The sequence below is a fragment of the Vulpes lagopus genome, chromosome 6 (genome assembly GCF_018345385.1).
Source record: "Vulpes lagopus strain Blue_001 chromosome 6, ASM1834538v1, whole genome shotgun sequence".
Lineage (NCBI taxonomy): Eukaryota > Metazoa > Chordata > Mammalia > Carnivora > Canidae > Vulpes > Vulpes lagopus.
In genome coordinates this window covers 100,052,971-100,075,292 of record NC_054829.1, presented here as the reverse complement: position 1 = coordinate 100,075,292, position 22,322 = coordinate 100,052,971, and the positions used below count along the sequence as shown (strand labels likewise).

The 22,322-nt window shown below is 38.0% G+C and overlaps 1 protein-coding gene across 1 annotated transcript in view; it reads left to right on the top strand.

The window, feature by feature from the left end:
• The window catches only part of MANBA (mannosidase beta), a 114,221-nt gene that overhangs the window by 26,176 nt on the left and 65,723 nt on the right, over positions 1 to 22,322 (top strand). Inside the window, exons 5-7 of the mRNA XM_041759555.1 lie at positions 892 to 1,015; positions 17,011 to 17,186; positions 18,302 to 18,412. Coding sequence (XP_041615489.1) covers positions 892 to 1,015; positions 17,011 to 17,186; positions 18,302 to 18,412 — 411 coding nt within the window. The remainder of the gene's footprint in view (positions 1 to 891; positions 1,016 to 17,010; positions 17,187 to 18,301; positions 18,413 to 22,322) is intronic.

The window sequence follows — 22,322 nt, the reverse complement described above, 5'->3', positions numbered from 1 at the left end:
AGTATGGACCAGGGCTGTGGTAATCTTATGGCTCTACTAAGCCTGAAGCATCTGTGCCTAAGCTCACTCGTGTGGTTATCACGATTGGCTGATAAGCCTCAGATTGGCTTCTAAGCCTGCTTAGTCTTGTGGGCCTCTCCACAGAGCTGCCTCACAGCATAGAGCTGGCTTCCCTCATGGCCAGGAGAGAGCGTGAGAGAGCACCCAGAACAGAAGGTGCTGTTTTTTATAACTTAATTTTGGAAATGATATCACCTCTCCTGTACTCTCTTGGTTAGAAATGATTCACTAGGTTTAATCCATATTGGAGGAGAGGGATTACACAGGGCATAAATTCCAGGAGGGGATCGTTGTAGGCCATTTTAGATTCTCTATATGGGAAACACGCATATAACACAAAGACTATTAATGGACTGAATTGTGTGTCACCCCCTGAATTTTTATGTTGAAGTCCTGATCCTCAGTAGCTAAAAATATAACCTGGCTTGGAGATAAGGTCTTTAAAGATGTGATTAGATTAAAATGGGACCTTTAGGGTGGGACATAGTCAAGTATGAATGATGTCCTTATAAGAAGAGGAAATGTATATGTGTGTGTGCACAGAAAAAGACTATTTGAAGGCACAGGGAGCAGGTGGCTATCTGGAAGCCCAGGAGAGAGGCTTCAGGGGAAACCAAATCTGTCAACACCTTGATCTTGGACTTGCCAGCCTCTGGAACTGTAATACAATAAATTTCTGTTGTTTAAGCCATCCAGTCTGTAGTATTTTGTTATGACAGCCCTAGCAAACCGATATATATGTATATAATATTTTTAAAGAACAGATCTTTCATAGTGTTTAAATTTCGTGGTAATCAGGATCTATCTTCTTTTTTCCCTTTGAAATTATAGGAGCAGAGTTCCTTTAGTTGGGACTGGGGGCCATCCTTTCCTACCCAGGGCATCTGGAAAGATGTCAGAATTGAAGCCTATAACATTTGTCACCTGAACTACTTCACGTTTTCCCCTATATATGGTAAGTTAAGAGATGTGATTCTTGGTTTTCATTTTTGAGCCTCCTCTTTGTGATAAAAGTTGGGTTTATAATTTGAATAAAAAGATATACTTTTCAGAGACTCATTTAAAAAATTTTTGTGGCACATTAAAATTTTAAGCATGAAAAATATATACAAACTGATTTGTGGTGAAAATTTATAATATGTAGCAGGAAGGAGGTAGATAGATACTTTAAAACATATTTTGGAAAGAAAAAGAAAGAAAGCCAGAGCAAGCTCTAAGTTTCCTTGAGCTGAGTGTTCCTTCTAAAAGAATTGGGCCGGGATCCCTGGGTGGCACAGCGGTTCGGCGCCTGCCTTTGGCCCAGGGCGCGATCCTGGAGACCCGGGATCGAATCCCACATCAGGCTCCCGGTGCATGGAGCCTGCTTCTCCCTCTGCCTGTGTCTCTGCCTCTCTCTCTCTCTCTCTGTGACTATCATAAATAAATAAATAATAATAATAATAAAATAAATAAATAAATAAATAAAAGAATTGGGCCTGTTGCTTTGTACTCCTCTTATGGCCTGTATGCTCACTCTCAGAACTCCAGCTGTGCTGAGGTCAGGTCTTGGGTTCTCTCATATCACTGGGCTGTCTATCACTGCACATTTTCTCATTGAAGGCCATGACATACCATGACATACCTTGATAAAAGTTGAAAATAAACTGGAATGCAAACGAAGCATAAAGTTTTATAAGGTAAAGAAAAATGCTTTTTCAGCGGAAGGAACTATTCACAAGAAAGGAGCATTGAATAAAACCTTGGACATCTCATTGATGTCAACAAATCAGTGAAAAGCTGGTCAGATATTTGTTGTTTGCCTGGCACTTTGTTTATTTGGCATGGAAAAGACCTGGAGTACATGTACTCTTGCCTGCACATTGGTTGGGGTGGGGGGATGGGAGATTTACCACACTAAACAAGACTGTGTAATAGGCTTGTGGGATGGGAACCCCACAAAGTCAGGGAAACTGATGAAGGAGGATCTTGAATGCTCAGTCCAGTTATGTGCAGACCTAACCGGATGAAATCAGCAAGCAAGAGCATGGTATGTCAGTATAGGAGTTCTGTTATCTTTAAGGCCCTGGTGACTTGAGATTGCTATTCCATTGAGCCAAAAGCTGTTTGGCTTCTGTTTTCTTAAAGCAGAAGACAGTCTTATAGAAGACTGAGGAATCACTAAACTCTACCTCTGAAACTAGTGATACGTTGTATGTTAATTAATTGAATTTCAATTAAAAAAAAAAAAAACAAAAGAAAACCAAAATAAAGGCAGAAGACCAAAACAAATCAGAAACGGTTGGTAATTGAGGTTATTAGGTGCTGCTACACTTTTAAATGTGAAAAGGGCATAAAAAGATGCAATTTAAATTGCATGTGTAAATGTGGCTGTTCTTAACTCTCTAGGGCTTCTGAACTTGAACTGAGTTTTTCTACTAAATTCAAAGAATGGTTTATTCTTCCACATTCCCATCGATATTTTTTCCTCAGGTATAATAAAATCTAGTGTAAAGAGGGGTCTGATTTTGCAAAGAGTTATTTAATCATTTTGAAGTTTAATCACTGTTTTAGGTGGTTTGCAAAAAGCGCTATGAGTTCTAGAGACCCTGATACCTGAAAATATTTCAGTAACACTGCTCTAATTTAAAATTTTGAATATGAAACTAAACATTTCTTCCTGAATATGAGTCATTAAAGTTCAGTTTATTAGTCACTAGTGACTGTGTGAATTTTATTTGAATTAAATCAATTTAAATGATGTTTAAAATTTAATTTAGATTCAGTATAATCAATTCCCTATATCAACTGAGTTTTTTATATTTTGTGACTGTAATGTATTTTGTAATGGGGAGTCCTTATAATGGTGGTTTCCAAACTTTTGCATTTTTTAGTATCTTATGGTCATTTGTTTCATTTTGCCCTAAACTCAGCTTCCTCAATGATTTTCACATATTCTTAATGTTTTTTTTTTTTTTTTTAAAGATTTTATTTTATTTTTTTTTCTTATTTATTTATGATAGTCACAGAGAGAGAGAGAGGCAGAGACACAGGCAGAGGGAGAAGCAGGCTCCACGCACCGGGAGCCCGATGTGGGATTCGATCCCGGGTCTCCAGGATCGCGCCCTGGGCCAAAGGCAGGCGCCAAACCGCTGCGCCACCCAGGGATCCCACATATTCTTAATGTTTAAGATAATAAAAACAAATTCATATCTGAAAAAAATACTGAGGTCAAAGGAAAACAAGAATTACTCCTGTTATCTCTCTCTTTTTAAAGATTTTATTTATTCATGAGAGACCCACAAAGAGAGAGGCAGAGACACAGGCAGAGGGAGAAGCATGCTTCCTGTGGGGAGCCTGATGTGGGACTCAATCCACAAACCGAACCCCGGGATCACATCCTGAGCCAAAGGCAGACACTCCACCACTGAGCCACCCAGGCATCCCACTCCCATTATCTCCTTTATCTAAGTATTAAGAGATACCAATTCATTGACGTGACTTTTTTTAAAACTTTATTAGAAAATCTTTATTTGAATAATTCCTCTCTTAGCCCTGAAATATTCTAATCAGGTTTTTATTTATCTATTTATTTAATTTTTAATTTTTTTCTAATCAGGTTTTAAATAGCAGTAGCTGGTCTAGAGCATCCACATTTTCAGTATTTTGAACAGTGTAAGATTGACCTGGTACTGAAAAGGGAAGCTCAGATGCTTTATACTGTGTGTAGGAAACCCAGCAAGTTTCTCCTTTTCTTTTCTCTTGGTGAAGGGATGGAAGAATGATCCCATCTGCTGGGGCAGAGGAGGAGAAAGTCTGCCTGGACTTGGGTTTCCAAGGAGTGTGAAGAAGAAAGATGGGGAGAAGGTAGCTAGTAGGGGTGGATGCCCCAATTCCAAAGATTAGGACATTTATAAGCAAAAATTCTGGCCCAGAATGCAGGCCCTGTGTGGCAGTAGTGGTGGTGGTGGTATGTATGAGAGAGAGAGTCAGAGAAACAGAGACAGAGGGAAACATATGTTCATTTATTGATTGTCTTTTCCATGCTAGGTCTTTCATATTTGTAATTTGATGTGAATTGTTCACACTGTGCCCTAAAATTTATTAGGGAAGGATGACCATCTAGTTTTGTGAGGTTCTCATAAGCTTACATAAACACATTAAGTCCAAATATATACTAAGTATATCTGATAAAATGCTACATTGTTTAATCTTTTGTTACCACTGTCAGAAAAAAATAGTGTAGAGAAGTTTTTCAATATGTGAATCCTCTTGAGCTGAAGTGAGCTGTGGGTCTTTGACCTGTGCTTGCACACTTCCACCACCCCAGCGATGCTGCCTTCCCATCCTATCCAAATTTACTTGCTACCTCAGCCCAAAGTGCTCTAGCCTTTGAGTTGGAGGAGTCAGTTTAGTTCTCAGCTAGGCCCTGGCCTGCCCCACAGAAGCCTATATTGAGGGTCATTGCTGCCCTTTGCTTATAAGGAACATAATATTACATTACAGCAGAGATTTGTCAATCTTGTTTAATACCTTGCTTGATGCATTTTTTTAAAAGATTTAATTTATTTATTCATGAGAGACATAGAGAAAGAGGCAGAGAGTGAGAAGCAGGCTCCCTGTGGGACGAGTGCCTGCAGGACTCGATCCCAGGATCCCAGGACCCCAACCTGAGCTGAATGCAGAGGCTCAGCTACTGAGCCACCCAGGTGCCCCATTGATGCATTTTTTTTAATGCATTCATTTTGAATTATGTTTTCATTGATCTTTGAATTACTTTACGCATAGAATAACAGTATTCATCCTTAAAAATATCTTTATGGGTAGGTAGGTTGTTTGACTAATCTCTCCCGCAATTAGCTGCCTTGTTACCTGAGTAGAATTTTTTCTCTGGAATTTACCAATTTATCTTTGTTTGGGGGAGATTTTGCTTTGTGTCTGTTTCATCTTTGAGGATTTTGTCCTGCTGAGCAAGCAAGGAGATCCTGCTGTTTGGTAAAGAAGGGGAAAACAGCTGTTGTAACTAACTGTAAACCTGCCTTTCTGGCTAATGCAAGCTGTTCTCTCTTTGAAAAGCAGCTGCTGAAGGCTGTCCTGTAATTCTAGCAGGAGCACAGGAAAATATCCTCTGTTTGAATTGAAACATTGTGTAGCTTGGTCATTTCAGCCTGTCGTCATTGCTGTTTCTTCACATGCACAGGACTACTTTTTTACTGCAGCTTTTCATCACCTATTAAAGATGCAAGAAGCGAGCAGGCAAAGGAGATACTGTTAGATGCTCAGCAGGGTGAAGCTAATCACGGCAGCTATCTTTGAATAGCTTTTTTCCCCCAAAGAGATGAAGCATCGTTTTCATCTTACATAAGCAACCTACCATCCTTTGCAGATCTTCCCCTGCTGACCTGAATGTTCTTCCATTTCCATGCTAGTTCTTAACCACCCAGATGCCATCCTGTATTCTTAACCGTGACCCTTGGGTATATTTTGTTTCTCTCCGTAGATTCAACATCTTGATTTTTTGGATTGGGATGTAATTTGAGTGCCTGTCAAGGTTTATAGACAGTAATTTCAAGAAATATATTTGCATTCTTTGATGCTCCCATGACTGTTGGCATGTGCTTGTGAGATAGTTGAGGTTACAGAGATGGTATTTTGGGAAATGCAGGAACTGTGGCAACATATAATTATGCATTTAGTAGAGGGTCAGGCTCATTCTCTCTGTAGATTTCAACGATCTTTTTCACAGACCCTTTTATTTATTTTTTAAAAGATTTTATTTATTTTATTCATGAAAGACGCAGGTAGACAGAGAGGCAGAGACACAGGCAGAGGGAGAAGGAGGCTCCATGCAGGGAACCCGACGTGGGACTCGATCCCGGGTCTGCAGGATCATACCCTGGGCTGAAGGCACTGAGCCACTGGGCTGCCCTCACAGACCCTTTTATTAAGAGGCTAATATTTTGTTACATTCTGTCCTTCCAAATACTTTGTTTCACATTGAATGTATTTGATATTTGGACGTAGGATCCTGAAAGGCAATTGCTTTTATCATTTTATTTTATTTTTTTTCAATTATGGTAAGTGTACTCTTTAATCCCCATCACCTATTTCACCCATCCCCCACCCACCTCCCCTCTGGTAGCCAGCAGTTTGTTCTCTATAGTTAAGAGTCTGTTTCTTGGTTTGTCTCTCTCTCTCTTTTTTTCCCTTTGCTCATTTTTTTTTTAAGATTTTATTTATTTATTCATGAGAGACACACACAGAGAGAAGCAGAGACACAGGCAAAGGGAGAAGCAGGCTCCGTGCGGGGAGCCACATGTGGAACTAGATCCCAGGTCTTTGGGATCATGCCCTGGGCCAAAAGCAGGCACTCAACCGCTGAGCCACCCAGGCGTCCGAGCTCATTTGTTTCTTAAATTCCACATATGAGTGAAATTATATGGTATTTGTCTTTCCCTGACTGACCTTTTTCACTTAGCATAATATGCTTTAGCTTCATCCACGTTGTTGCAAATGGCAAGATTTCATTCTTTTTATGGCTGAGTGATACTGCATTGTGTGTATATATATCACCTCTTCTTTATCCATTCAGCTATTCATGGACACTTGGGCTGCTTTCATAGTTTGGCTATTATCAGTTATGTTGCTATAACCATCAAAGGGATGCATGTATCCCTTTGAATTCATGTTTTTATATTTTTGAGGTAAAAACCCAGTAGTGTGTTTCCTGGTTCATAAAAGTATCTTTGTTTTTTGCTTTCTTCAGTGTTTATACACAAATTTCGATGTGTGCCTGCTAGTGTATTTCTCTTTGGGAAGTGAGAGATAAATGCAAGGTGGAGAACACCAGACTCAGGAAAACTGGGCGCTTGACTTGTCTTTACTCTCAGGAGCTTCTGAGCTAGGTTCTGCAGTTGGGGCCTTGGGAACCTCATCTACAAAGTGATGAGGAGATTGCTAAGTTTCTTGTGCTTTAACATTCCATGTTTCTTTTCCTGTGTTCTTAATTTACAACAGTCATTACAACCTAGTGAGGGTACAAGTATAGAAGAATTCAGTTTTTCTTGAAGCTAGACACAAGACTAAAAGACTTGATAATTGCGGCTTAATTATCATCAGTTAAAACAAGGGTTTGGATATACTTTGAGAGTTTTTCTGGTAGTTATGGCCACATTTGAATTAAAGTAACTCAGCCATCTCTTATTTTTCTGCTTCTATGTCTTATTACAGTTTTCTTTTCTCTTAGACAACTGAATAAGTACTTTTTTTTTAAGATTTTATTTTTAAGTAATGTCTGCACACAACATGGGGATTGAACTCATAACTCCAAGGTCAGGAGTCACACGTACTACCAACTGAGGCAACCAGGCACCCCAAGCTGTTTTCTTTTCTTTCTTTCTTTCTTTCTTTCTTTCTTTTTTTTTTTTTTTCTGACCACATCCCGACAAAGAAGTGAATATAAAAGGAGCAAGCTGGCATATTTTAGAAGATTTTAAAGGTTAATGGATTGGCCACAGCTATACAAATTGGAATTGTCTTGAAGATTGTTTGCATGAAGAAGCAGCACACATGATTATGGTTGAATAGCTACCTACTTTTTATACAAATTTCCATCTAAGTCAGATTCATGGTGGTTGGTCGGTTGGTTGGTTTTTAAAGGGACCTCACTGAGGGATCAGTGGTTTAATGCCTGCCTTTGGCCCAGTGTGTGATCCTGGAGTCCTGGAATCGAGTCCCACATCGGGCTCCTTGCATGGAGCCTGCTTCTCCCTCTGCCTGTGTCTCTGCCTCTCTCTCTCTCTCTGTCTCTCATGAATAAATGAATAAAATCTGAAAATACATAAATAAATAAAGGGACCTCACTAAATCAGTTTTCGAAAAATCTGAAAATTAGTCAGTGGCCAGAACCACATTCTCTGCTATCCCATGGGTTGCCTGCTGGATTGAGGTTCCATATAAACTAGAAAGCATGGTCTCTTCTGCAGGGAGCAGGACGTCAGGTAGGGCATCCCTGAATCTCTGGGCCAGGGAAGGGCTCAAGTTGTAGAGAGAGCAGGTCAGCCTTGCCTGTCTACCCTGTTTTGATAGAATTCCTGTATTGTTTGGGCCCAGGGTTGATTAGAGTAAGGAAAGGATGTAAAATTTGGTTTAATTGGGAAGGATATCTGGGAGGGGATTTTGAGTCATATAATAGTTTTTCTTCTTAGCTACCTCCATCCCCAGTACTTTGTCCATTTTTGGAATTACTTGCATTCTACTGCAGGAGTGCTGGGAGTAATAGGTATTAGTTATTTTTTTAATCTCCATGTTTTATTTATTTTTATTTGTTTTATTTTTTATTTTATTTTTTTATTGGAGTGTAGTTGACACATAATGTTACATTAGTTTCAGGAGATTAAACAAATCTCTATGTTATGCTGTCCTCACCACAAGTAAAGCTACCATCAGGCACCATATCACTCTATTATCATACCATTGACTGTGTTTTCTGTGTTGTGCCTTTTCTTCTGTGACTTATTCATTTTATAATAGGAAGCCTGTATCTCCCACTCTCCTTTATCCATTTTGCCTATCCCCCTCCCAAACCTCTGCCCCTCTGGCAACCATCTTTGTTTTCCGTATGTATATATCTATTTTTATCTTTTCTTTGTTTTGTTTTTTAGATTGCACATGTAAATGAAGTCACAGTATTTGTTTTCTCTGACTTACTTCATTTAGCATAAAAACTTCTAGATTCAGGGGCGCCTGGGTGGCTCAGTTGGTTAGGTGTCCAATTCTCGATTTTGGCTTGGGTCATGATCTTGGGCCTGAACCCTGAAACATGGGGCTCCCTGCTCAGCAGGGAATCTACTTCCCCTTTCTCTCTACCCCTCCCCCAGCTTGTGCACTCCTTTTCTCTCTCTAAAAAAATAATAAATCTTAAAAAACAAAAACCAAACCTCTAGGTCCGTTCTTTTTTGTGACTGAGTAGTATTCCATTATACATGCATATACATTGTAGCCTCTTTATACATTCATCCATCAGTGGACACTCTTACATAGGTTGCTTTTATATCTTGGCTGTTGTAAATAATGCTGCAGTAACCATAGGGACGCATATATCTTTTTTCAAATTAGTGTTTTTGTTTTCTTTGGGTAAACACCAGTAGTGGAATTACTGGATCATATGGTATTTCTATTTTCAACTGTCTGAGGGATTTCCATAAGTTTTCCACAGTGGCTTCACCAATTTACATTCCCATCAACAGTGCATGAGGGTTCCTTTTTTTCTACATCCTCACCAACACTTGTTATTTCTTGTCTTTCTGATTCCAGCTATTCTTACTGATGTAAGGTGATATCTCATTGTGGTTTTGGTTTGGATTTCCCTGATAATTAGTGATGTTGAGCATCTTTTCATGTGTCTGTTGACCAGCTGTATGCCTTTTTTGGAAAAATGTTTGTTTAGATCCTCTGCCCATTTTTTAAATTGGATTATTTGTTTTTTTGGTGTTGAGTTGTATATGTTCTTTATATTTTGGATATTAACACCTTAAAGGGTATATCATTTATGAATATCTTTCTGCATTCAGTAGGTTACCTTTTTATTTTGTTGATGGTTTTCTTTGCTGTGCAAAAGCTTTTTAGTTTGCTATAGTCCTGCTTGTTTATTTTTGCTTTTGTTTCCCTTACGTTAGGAGACATATCTAGAAAAATGTTGCTTGGCATGATGTTGGAGACATTACTCTCTATGTTTTCTTGTAGGAATTTTATAGTTTCATGTCTCACATTTAGGTCTTTAGTCCTTTTTGAGTTAATTTTTGAGTATAGTGTAAGTAAGTGGTCCAGTTTCATTCTTTTGCATGTAACTGTCCAATTTTCCTGGCACCATTTATTGACAAGACTGTCTTTTCCCATTGCATATTCTTGCCTCCTTTGTCATAAATCAATTGACTTATAATCATGGATTTATTTCTGGAGTCCTGATTCTGTTCCATTGATCTATATGTGTATTTTTGTGCCAGTGTCATATTGTTTTGTAGTATATCTTGAAATCTGGAATCGTGATACTTCCAGCTTTGTTCTTTCTTGAGATTGCTTTGGCTATTTGCTGTAGGAGTGATGGGTATTCCTTAGGAAAAGCTAATTTATCAATCCTAGGAGCGGTATGACAGGAAGCAGTATTCTAGAAATGTTTTTTTTGTTGTTGTTGTTGGTTTTTTTTTTTTTTTGGTTGTTGTTGTTTTAAGATTTTATTTATTCATGAGAGAGACAGAGAAAGAGGCAAAGACATAGGCAGAGGAAGAAACAGGCTTCCTGCGGGGAGCCCAATTTGGGACCCAATACTGGAACCCTGGGATCATGCCCTGAGCGGAAGGCAGAAGCTCAACCCTGAGCCACCCAGGTGCCCCTAGAAATGGATCTTAATTTATAAGAGGGAGCTCTCCTTAATAAAAAAAAAATAGGATTATATGTTTAAAAAGTAACAAGTAAAAAGTATTACCAGGTAATACCAGGAAGATTATTGATGATTTAAGACTCTACATGTGCTTTAGGAAACTAAATTGCTTAAATTCTCCATGGCTTCTGAAACAAAGGGTTGTATTCCATTTGGAAGAAGAGGAGAGGGACAAATATGTTGGCATAGTGTCTCTACTGATGATGTGATAGACTTGCATGTGTTCATACTGAGTGTTTGAATTCTGCAGTCTTAGTTTTTTCAGTTAGTAGCACAAAAGGAAGTTAACTGGGTGAGCCTCAGAGGACTGCTGATTTCTTTAGAATTTTCCCTGTCAGAAGTGTTAGAAACTGCCAGTAACCTTTGAGAACTGCAGTATTTGTCTTCCTGCCAGAGGCTCTTACAAGCAGCTGATTTTTCACTGAAGAGAGGTGATAGGAAACATCCAAGGGGTTAGCTTGAACTTGGTGGTTATTAGTTGGTAGGAGGTACCTCGAGGGCAGAACTAAAATCTCTAGGTGAAAATTAAAGAAAAGGGGATTTCAAATCAATGTGAGGAAATGACTTTACAATAGGCATTAGTCAAGGCTAGCAAAAAGGGAAGGCTATTTTGTGAAGCAGAGGTTCTTTTCATGACAGATACTAGAGAGATTAGAATAGCTTTTTGAAGGAAATATTTTAGAATAGAGATCAGTAAACTTTTTCTGTAAAGAGTCAGATAGTGAACATTTTAGCCTTTTAGGCTGTATCACCTTTGTTGCAACTGTTCGACTCAGCCATTGTAGTGCAAAGGCAACCAAAGACAACATGTACACAAGTGAGCATGGTTGCTGTCGTAGCCTGCTTGGCCTGCCATAACAAAATACCATATTCTGGGTGACTTCAACAACAGACATTGATTTCTTATGGTCTGGAAGCTGGGAATGCTCAGATCAAGGTACTGGCTGATGGGTTTGTAGAGAGGGCTCTCTTTCTGGCTTGCAGAACAGCTACCTTTCTTGCTGTGTCCTCACATGATTAGGGTGATGGGGAGGAAGAAAGAAAAACAGCCAGACAGGCAGACAGAAAGAAAGAAAGAGGGAGAAAGATGAAGGAAGGGAAAGAAAGAAAGAGGTAGATTTCTTCCTTTTAGAAGACCCAGACCTATCAGATTAAGGCCTCACCTTTATGACCTCATTTAACTTAAATACCTCCTAATGACCTTACCACAGTCATACTGGGGAGTTTGGGCTTCCACATATGAATTTTAGAGTGAGGGTGGGGACACACAATTCAGTCCATAGCAACTGTGTTCCAATAAAGTTTTTTTTTTATAAAGAAGTGTTTTTTTTGAACTAAAAAAGGATTTTTTTGATCTTACATTCCTTTATTATATATATTATATATGTAAATGTTTTATGTACAATAATTGGTTCTATCAAATAATCATACCAAGACCTTCTACTGGTAATCTTCCTCAAGATAGATTCAGGTGAGATTAGGTATTTGCGCACTTTGTGGATTAATCACACTTGAGACTTCGTGATTGATTTCAGTTTTGAGGCCATGCACACAATTCAAAATATACACAAACTGGATTAAGGCGATAAAGTGGGCTGAAAGAAAGCACAGGACTTGGAATGAATAAACTGTATTTTGCTTGCATTGGAGCCACCATGTGACCAGCAAATGCTTTGTGTGTCTCAGAGCTGTTTTACTGTAGGTCAGATTTGGCCCAAAGACCAATTGTTTGTCAGCCTATGGTCTAGAGGGAATTAAACACTTACCAGAAAGTAGACTAGGCAATCTGTCAACATACAGTTCAAAAGTTTTATGAATCTGTGCTGCTGTGATTAAAGACTCAACCAAAAGATATATTTGATGTCTATCTTCACTTGTTATCATTAAAACAAATGCTCCCCTATGTAATTAAACCCTCTCCCTAATGTAAATATTCTGAGCACCAATAAGACATGGTTTTGGCAGAAATTATTTGGATACAATTGGTATAATTTAGAAGTTAAGGTTTTAGTCTCTAGTTTCAGACTGTCTTGGTTCTTGTCCAAGCTCTGCAACTTACTAACAGTGTGACCTTGGGTCAGTTACCTAACTCCTCTGTGCTTCAGTTTTCTCATCTATACAATGATGATAATAATAGAATTTACCTTATAGAAATGTTGTGATTCTTATTTTTTGTATTTTAATTTTTATTATTATTATTTTTTAAGTGTTGTGATTCTTGAATAAGTTAATAAATGTTGAGAGCATAAAACAGTGCCCAGCTCACAGGAAGTTCTTGGTGTTATCTATTATTATTTCTTTTTTTTTTTTTGAGATTTTATTTATTTATTCATGACAGACACAGAGAGAGAGAGAGAGAGAGAGAGAGGCAGAGACACAGGCAAAGGGAGAAGCAGGCTCCATGCAGGGAGCCTGATGTGGGACTCGATTCCGGGTCCCCAGGATCAGGCCCTGGGCTGAAGGCAGCGCTAAACTGCTGGGCCACCAGGGCTGCCCCTATTATTATTTCTTGAAATAAGAGATAGTAAGGGAAGCAAAGGGACTGTGATAGGGAGCTAAAGGTCATGTAGCTATCAAAGATTGAGGGATATTTTAGAAAATAAATACCTTTGGATCAGATTGTAGTGTGTGTTTTTAGGGATATTTTAGAAAATAAATACCTTTGGATCAGATTGTAGTGTGTGTTTCTGTTTAAAAACAATAAAAATGCTGTAAAAGGAAACTTGAGAGACTTACTATATACTTGATAGAAAAGTATTTTTAATAATCAAGTGTGGTTGTCTTGATATGTGTTACTATATCTTAGGAAAACTGGACTCTATGTGTGGGTAAACTCCAGAATTGGCTGGATCAGAACAGATTAATTCAGGGTTCATTGACTACTGTTCCTAAAAATGGATCATCTAAGGGGCACCTGGGTGGCTCAGTTGGTTAAGCCATCTGCCTTCAGCTCAGGTCACGATCCCAGGGTCCTGAGATAGAGCCCCATGTCTGATTACCTGCTCAGTGAAGAGTCTGCTTCTCTCTCTGCCCCTCCCTGCGCCCCGCTTGTGTGCTCTCTCTCTCTCTCTCAGAGAGAGAGGGTATGGGTGAGAGAGCACACGTGGGGGTAGCAGCAGAGGGAGAAGCAGACTCCCCACTGAGCAGGGAGCCAGATGCCAGGCTCAATCCCAGAACTGGAGATCATGACCTGAGCAGCAGGCAGCCTCTTAACTGACTGAGCCACACAGGTGCTCCTAAATAAGTAAGACCTTAAAAAGAGAGAATGGATCATTTTATAAATAAAAACAGTTCTTAAGTCTAGGATTAGTTTTAACTACAACCAATCTATCTATGCCTTTGATTTTTTTTAAAGATTTTATTTATTTATTCATGAGAGACACACAGAGAAAGGCAGAGACATAGGCAGAGGGAGAATCAGGCTCCTCACAGGGAGCCAGATGAGGGACTTGGTCCTGGACCTGGGATCACAGCCTGAGCCAAAGGCAGATGCTCAACCGCTGAGCCACCCAGGTGTCCCTGTACTTTTGATTGATGTGAGATGCAGATGTGGTCCTACATTTGTAAGGAGTGACAGTTATAAAATCTTTGCTCACTGATCAGTATATACACTTTTCCTTCATTTGCAGCAGAGCCATGTTTTTTAGTCTCCTCCTTATTTGTAGGAGAAGGGTCTCTAAGATATTTCCCAGCTGATAACCTCCTTCTGTCCCTTCTTCACAGAGAACAATAGAAGCCTCTAAGCACGAAATTCCTCAGTTTCTTGCCATAGATCATACAAAGCTAAGTGCATCTGCACCAGTCAACCGTTCTCCTTTCTGTGGCTGTAAGGAATGAGAACTCTTTGCTTCTGACATCTTGCCTACCCAGCCTTTTTGGATACTTCCTCCCTGGTTTCTCCCATGAAGCCTAAAAAATGTGGATCTGCTTTTCCACTCTACTCTTACCCAAAGCCTGCTTTGACATGTCTTACTTTACAACCAAAACCAAACACAGATTCAATTCTGGAGACATTAAACAATTTAAGTTTAATGGATGATGGAGGAAGGGGTTATATTGCATATAATGTAAAACACTACTTCAGAACTCCCTTGAAACATTCTACCCCATTCACAAACTCCACTCCCAAAGTGTTATTCCTTGGCAGCTGTCTCATCTTTCTTTTCTCCCTGTGACCTTCCTCTTCAGCTTGACTCCCTTTTTCTTTTCTTTCTCTCTGTTGCAAGATTTTCCAAGTGGCACCTTCTATCCCTTTTGCACAGACAGAAATTTCATGTCTCTGCTTCTTTTGTTTTTATCCTGCTGTATCATTGTGATGGGCCCTTTGTAATTTTTTTAAAAATACAGATGTGATTGTGTTACCCTTTTTGGTGAAAAATCTCCAGCGGCTCCTCATCATTGGTCTAGGAGAGAGTTGCCAGACTCCTCACATGAGCCAGCATGAGCTGAACCCTGCTTACTTCCTCAGTAACACGGATCTCCCTCTCTGACCAGTTTCATTATTGCTCAAGTTTTTTTTTTTTTTTTAAGATTTTATTTATTTATTCATGAGAGAGAGAGAGAGAGAGGCAGAGACACAGGCAGAGGGAGAAACAGGCTCCATGCTGGAAGCCCGATGCAGGACTCAATCTCAGGACCTGGGGATCACGACCTCAGCCAAAGGCAGACGCTCAACCACTGAACCACCCAGGCTGCCCTCAAGTTTTTGTTAATGGCATTGTTCTCCTCAGTCATGGCTCTTCACCCTTTCTTTTCATTGTGCCTAGAATACTTTTCATCTGCCTCTGAATTTAGCTAAAGCATCCTCTTGGGCCCAGCTAGATACTGGTTTTTCATAAAGGCCTTCCCTCACCCTGTGTAAAGTGACCTTCCTTCCTGTGTATATTTTCTCAGAACAACCTCATATTTCTCCCACCCTGGTATTTTCTCACTTTTATATTTGTCTATATTCCATTAGATTCTTAACTAATGAGGTTAGGGACCATGTTTATCCTGATCACCATGTAATTGCTATCACTTAGCAAAGTACATAGCACATAGAATGTTCTCAGTAAATATTTCTTCGTTAAATAATCTACATTTAAAATAACAGTTGACTGTTGAACAACCTGGGGATTAGGGGTGCTAATCCCTGTGCAGTTGAAAATTCACATATAACTCTTTTTTTTTTTTTTTAAGTTATCTCTACACCCAATGTGGAGCGTGAACTCACAACTCTAAGATCAAGAATTGTGAGCTCTACTGACTGAGCCAGCCAGGTACCCCATTGACTCTCCCAAAACTTTACTACTCCTAGCCTGCTGTTGACCAGAAGCCTTACAAATAACAGATAGAGGTGATTAACAGATATTTTGTATATGCATTATATACAGTACTCTTAAAATAATACCTTTTTTTTTTCGTATTTCTAAGCTATGTAGTTCAACTGCGAGTTTTTTCAAATTGTCACAAATCTCCAAAAAAATTTTCCAATATGTTTTTTGAAAAAAAGTCCTCATGGGGCACCTGGTTGGTTCAGTGGTTGAACGTCTGCCATGATCCTGTGGTCCTGAGATCGAGTTTTGTATTGGGCTCCCTGCATGGAGCCTGCTTCTCTTCTCTCTGCCTATGTCATTGCCTCTCTCTGTCTCTCATGAATAAATAAATAAAATCTTGGGGCACCTGGGTGGCTCAGTGGTTGAAGCCTTCTGCCTATGTCTCTGTCTTTCTCTGTGTCTCTCATGAATAAATAAATAAAATCTTTAAAACAAAATCTTAAAAAAAAGTCCTCATATAAGTGGACCTGTGCAGTTCAAACCAATGTTGTTCAAGGGTCAACTATATATTTGTTTTTTCATACCTAATTCTACTACATCTAAGTTTATACCTTATTATATGGCTTTAAAACTGAATTTTGGGATGCCTGAGTGGCTCAGCGGTTGAGCATCTGCCTTTGGCTCAGGACATGATCCCAGGGTCCTGGGATCGAGTCCCACATCGGGCTCCCTGCGTGGAGCCTGCTTCTCCCTCTGCCTATGTCTCTGCCTCTCTCTCCTTGTCTCTCATGAGAAAATAAATAAAACCTTTAAAATAAAAAAATAAAATAAAAACTCTGTATTTTTACTTTGTCTTATGAAAAGGAACAAGCATGTATCAATCTTAGAAAATCTATTATATTTTCATTTGTGACATTCTACTCATGTCCTATTTATAAAGTTTTTATGACTTAATGATTGTCACATTTTTAGAGTAGAAGTATATGAGACTCATACTTTTGGTTATTCTTCTTCAAAATGAATGATGTAATAAAACACAGAAAAACAAAATGAATGATCAAGCTCCCAAGATTAAATGAGAATTTCCACTGGACTTTTTGTCATGACTGCATCTGTGGAGTGCTTATTAGTTTAGAAGCTGCTTTTTAGTCTTTTCTTCAATGAATCCTAAGGAGTGTGGCAATAATGTGTGGCATATTTCATATATATATGTATATATATATATATACAAATATATATATGTGTGTATATATGTTTCTTTTTTTTTTCTCTATGCCTTAGATAACCATACCCAGGTGTGGAGTCTTGAAATAGAGTCTTCTTTTGATGTTGTCAGCCCAAAGCCAATTTCTGGTCAAGTGATCGTATCCATACCTAAACTGCAAACACAGCAGACATACAGCATTGAACTTCAACCTGGGGAAAGGATTGTTGAGCTATTTGTGAAAATTAATAAGGTGAATGATGGCACTTCCTCAGAATCACCAGACGAAAAGCAGTACTATTCAAAAGAAATGGCTAGAAAGAGGGGACTGAGTATGAAAGAAAAATATACCTTTCTATTTTCTCCTTCACTTTTAACCTTTCATATATATTTTGTGTGTTATGAACTAAGGAATGATATTCCCAAATTTTAAGATTAAGAAAATGGAGAATATGTGATTTGGCATACTTTTATCTCAAGAAGTCAGCTGTTTTGTATCTTAATTTTTCTGTACTGTTTGCAGTTTCCTAAATCCAAAATACATTTTAAGCATTAAATTTAAATACAGTGATTACTGGGAACCCTGGGTGGCGCAGCGGTTTGGCGCCTGCCTTTGGCCCAGGGCGCGATCCTGGAGACCCAGGATCGAATCCCACGTCAGGCTCCCGGTGCATGGAGCCTGCTTCTCCCTCTGCCTGTGTCTCTGCCTCTCTCTCTTTCTCTCTGTGACTATCATAAATAAATTAAAAAATTAAAAAAAATTAAAAAAAATACAGTGATTACTTTTGGTATGTATTAATTATTTTAAATATTGGTGCTTATTTTACATGCAGAATTCTAAATCTAAACTCATGATCTTTCATGGGTTGAAGTGAGCTGGATTTTCCCTTTTCCCTTTCCTTTTTTTTTATTCCTCTGATTGATTGTTGTGAACTGAACAGGATGAACTAAAGCAACATTCAGTGACTATTCAGATAAAGTGAGAACTCCAAACAATTTCTAGTTCTGGGCTTGAAAGAAGAGTCAACCTCAAAGTCCAATTCTTAGTGTTAAGAATACAGAGTAAATGTAAGCTTCAGTGTTGGAAATAATTGTTTCTCTGAAAACCTATGTTATTCTATTCTATTCTTTTCTTTTCCTTTTGGTGTATTAATCCATGCTAAACACCTAGCATGTTAAAAAAAAAAAACACCTAGCATGTTGATTTTTAAATATTATCTATGGAATGGTATAATTTGGCATAATATAGAACCTAGAATTTCTGTGTTTGACTCTATGAAACATTGATATAATACTCGTAATCACTATATTATTTTGATGAAAATTTGCCACAGATTACTTACAATTACTTACATTGTTTCTTGAAAGAATGTTACTGTAGAAACTTGGTGGCCTCGTGGACATGGACACCAGACTGGATACAACATGACAATTCTTTATAAACTGGTTAGAGGCTTAAGTATTGAAAAATCAACTAAGGTAAGCAAATGCTTTAAAATATTTTGTGAGGAAAATAGTATGTTTCTTGTTATAATAGCCATACAGATCTTTGTAAGAAAAGAAATCAGAAGAGCTCCTGTGATTTCACTCACTCAGAGAGCCATTAGTGACAGTTACATGCATTCCAAAGCTTCTCTGTGTATCTGTATTTATAAATGGATCAGACTTTACATGTTACTTTATTTATAAATATTCTCCTGTGTTTGTAAATTGTACATTGTCTCAAAGTAATACATATGTATAATTTTAAAGCTCAGATATTATCAGAAGGTAACAGGGTACCTTGCCCATCCCTTCTTATTCCTATTTTCTATTCCTCAGAATCAATCATTTTTAACTTTTGCTTATTTCTTCTGTTTATTTTCATTTTCCCAAATAACATGCTTCTACTGGTGTTTTCTAATTTTTCAGTTTGATGTAATATCTACTGACTTCAAACCTAGGGGATGAAGATATAATTCTTTCACATGATTCTCTCTGATGACCCCTGCTTGGCCCCCAATGTACACATTTTGCCTCCCTCTGCCCTCCCCATGTCATCCAATGGCCATTTTTGTTACTTTAGTATTCAGTGTTTACATTATTATATTACAAATACACTATTCAAAGCTGAAGCACATGGTATATTAAAATCATATTTCCTTTCTTTTGCAACTTTCCGTTTTCCTCAGAGTTAATAATTGTCTCATGTTACCAGTTGCTTTGTTTTTCTTTTATCTTCCTCTAAATCAGGTACAAACTCTCTGACATACTTGAAATATCCTTAAATTTAGTCACACTCCTAGATGCTCTCTATCCATTGTTTATTATTACTATTATTATTCTTTTAATTTTTGTTATCTCTCAAAACTCTCTCTTCTAGAGCCATTTCTAGAGTAACCAAGGAAGAGCATCTCCCTGATCTTAACTTGGTTACTCTCTAGATCTTCTACTTAACAGTTGTCTTGGAACTTCCTTTTATTATTCTTGGAATTTTCTTCATTTGTCTTCTAGGAATTCTAGGTATTCCCTTCATCTTTTCTTCTGGATTAAACATGGAACCCTGTTTCTTTGGACTTACTGTTTCTCGTTTTTTAAATTTGACTTTCCACCTTTGCTGATACAGTTTTTCCAATAGATTCCTGAGAACAGGTGTGTAGGAGATAACATTTTTGAGAACTTGGAAACATGCAAATACATAAAGTCTATCCTCACAGTCACTTGATAGTTTGGTTGTGTATGGGAGTCTAGGTTGGAAATAATTTTCTTTCAGAATCTTGAAGACATTGCTTCATTAGCTTTCAGTATTTTTGTTTTGAAATATAATTACATTCTAATTTTCGTTTTCTTGTATAGGACTATGTTGGCTTCTGGAAGCTTTTAGGATTTATTTATCTCTAATAATCTAAATTTAAACATTTGAAAATGAGTGGATTTTTGTTGTACTTGTTCTTGTGCTAGTTATCCTTATGAGCTCTTCCAATTTAGAAACTCAATCTGGAAATTTTCTTATATCTTTTATAGTTTTTATTCATCTTTGTTTTAATTTTTTGATACAACTGTTAATCAGATATTGGCCCTCCTAGACTGAGCAATATTTTTAGATTTTCCCTTCTGTATTCCATCTCATCTTTTTATTCTGTCTTTTGGTCTCTTGTTATTCCCACTAGAGATCTTCCTTGAGTGCCTGGTGATCCTTGGTGTCCATTCTGAAGATTAACTCACAAAAATACAGATAAGAAGTCCTATATGAGCTTCAATATTTGTTATTCAAATGGAAACCCAGCTTTATCATGTGGTGATGCCCACATATCAGTAGCTATAGATCGTGTGTGTGTGTGTGTGTGTGTGTTGTGTGTGTGTGTGTGTGTTTAGCTTTGCCAGTGAGGACGTTCTCCACTTTCCTGCCTGGAGAATATAAGACTGGTTGTTACCATTCAGGGAATCTAGTGGCAGAAGAGGACTAAGGTTCTGACATGCAGCATGTAGTTTCATCTGTTCTCCTTCTCTCAGTGTGCTTTGTATCTTCAAACCTCTTTGATTCTGAAACGTAAATGATAGGTGAGACTCAGGATCCCTTTTCCAAACAGTGTGCTTGATTTCTGCTTTTAGAATTAAAATACCTTATGTAGGTCATTATAGATAAAGCTGCCTTTTCATGTCACTTTAAAAATTCTAAAATTGAGTCAAGATAGAAACTGGAGTGATCTAGAGAGGACAATGGGGAAAAGTAGTCCCTGTACTCCAAAATACTGCTCTCAAAGTAACTAGAAAAATCTCTGCCCCCTCCTCCATCTGTCAGGGACTATTATTAAAAAAAATACAATAAAAATGTTTCCTCCTGAAAGTATAACCATCTATTTTTGTCTCTAAATCTGTGAATAAACCTTGTGGTAATCTTAGCTAGAGGATATTGAAAGGAAAATATATCTTTAGTCTAAAGAAATGACTAAATCCTGCCTGGTTTGAGATACAGCACTAAGGATTAGAAAGAATAGCACTTTGGAATTTATTAGCTATAGGCTACTTATTTAATCCTTCAAGTTTCATTTCCTTACATGTAAAATGGGGCAGTAAAGATGAAGTAACCTGGATCTAGCTTATAATAGTGTATTGTAAATAGTACTAATCTTAATCCCTTTCATAGATCTCCTCCTTCCCCCAACAGCAACCTTTGGTGTTTGCAGTTGGCTGGTGTTATACTCTGGTGTCATCCCTTATATTTGGTGTTACCTCTTCTTTGAGCCAGACACCATGCTAAATATGGAAATTAGAAGCTCATTATCTATTTTTTCTTTGTTTAATCATGCTCTATATTTTCTGAGACATTGTGTGTGTGTGTGTGTGTCCATAGCATATGTAGGGAGAATATCCTAGAGTTGTCTAAAGGGCCAAAACATTTATTCTTATTCTAACCTTTTTGGTGGAAGATGTCTGCTCTCTCACATGTTGAGTTGTTGTGTGTTATTTTCATGAAAGGAAGAAGAACTTCTATGTTTTTTTGTTTGTGGGAAATAATTCTTTTTATTCAGGCTACTATGGTTGCATTATTGTTTATTACATTTGTTTATTTTTCTTTTTTCTCACCCAGTTACCACCCCCCCACACACACTGTTTATTACCTTTAAAGATGCCATTTTTCTTTTTTTTTTTTTTTTTTTTTAGATGCCATTTTTCAAATTGGCCAGAAAGAAGATGTATTTTCCCATGCTTTATATTAATGTGTACCTGTGAAGTGTACCCTTTGACTGTGGCAACTATAGAGTTTGTTATTTTTGAGAGTCATTCATTCACTAAATACTTAGGGAACATCTACTGGGTTTCATCCACTTTGTTAGGCTCTGGTGATAGAGCAGTGAATAAGACATCATTTCCATTTGTCTCTTAGTTCTTAATAAACCTAAAAATTTAGTTTGGAAATTAAATAATTAAACAAGCAATTGTAATAAGCACTCTAGAGAAACATAGAGTATTGTAGAAGCACCAGAGCAGGAGCATCCTGGGAAGATTCCTATAGAATGGTATCTGTTCTAAGGGACAAGTAGAATTTGACCAAACAATGTGGCAAAGAGGTAGAGGGACAAGAATATGTCGTGGCCCAGGAACTTGAAGCAATATTATGTGATTTTGGAAGTGAAAGTCATTTCAATGTGGCTGCATTTGAGTTTGAAGTAGAACAAGGGTTGTTTTAAAGGTAGGCTAAGGGCAAGATTGTGTAGGGTCTAGTAAGCCAGGAACTGGACTGACTGCCTTGAGGGCAGTGGGAATTCTATGAAGGATTTTTAAGGAAAGAGCGTGATCATATTTGTTTACAAGGATTGTGCAGGTCAGATTGGAAGAATGACAAAAATTGGAGGCCACTTAGAGGACTGTGGTGGTGGGCAGCCCGGGTGGCTCAGCAGTTTAGCGC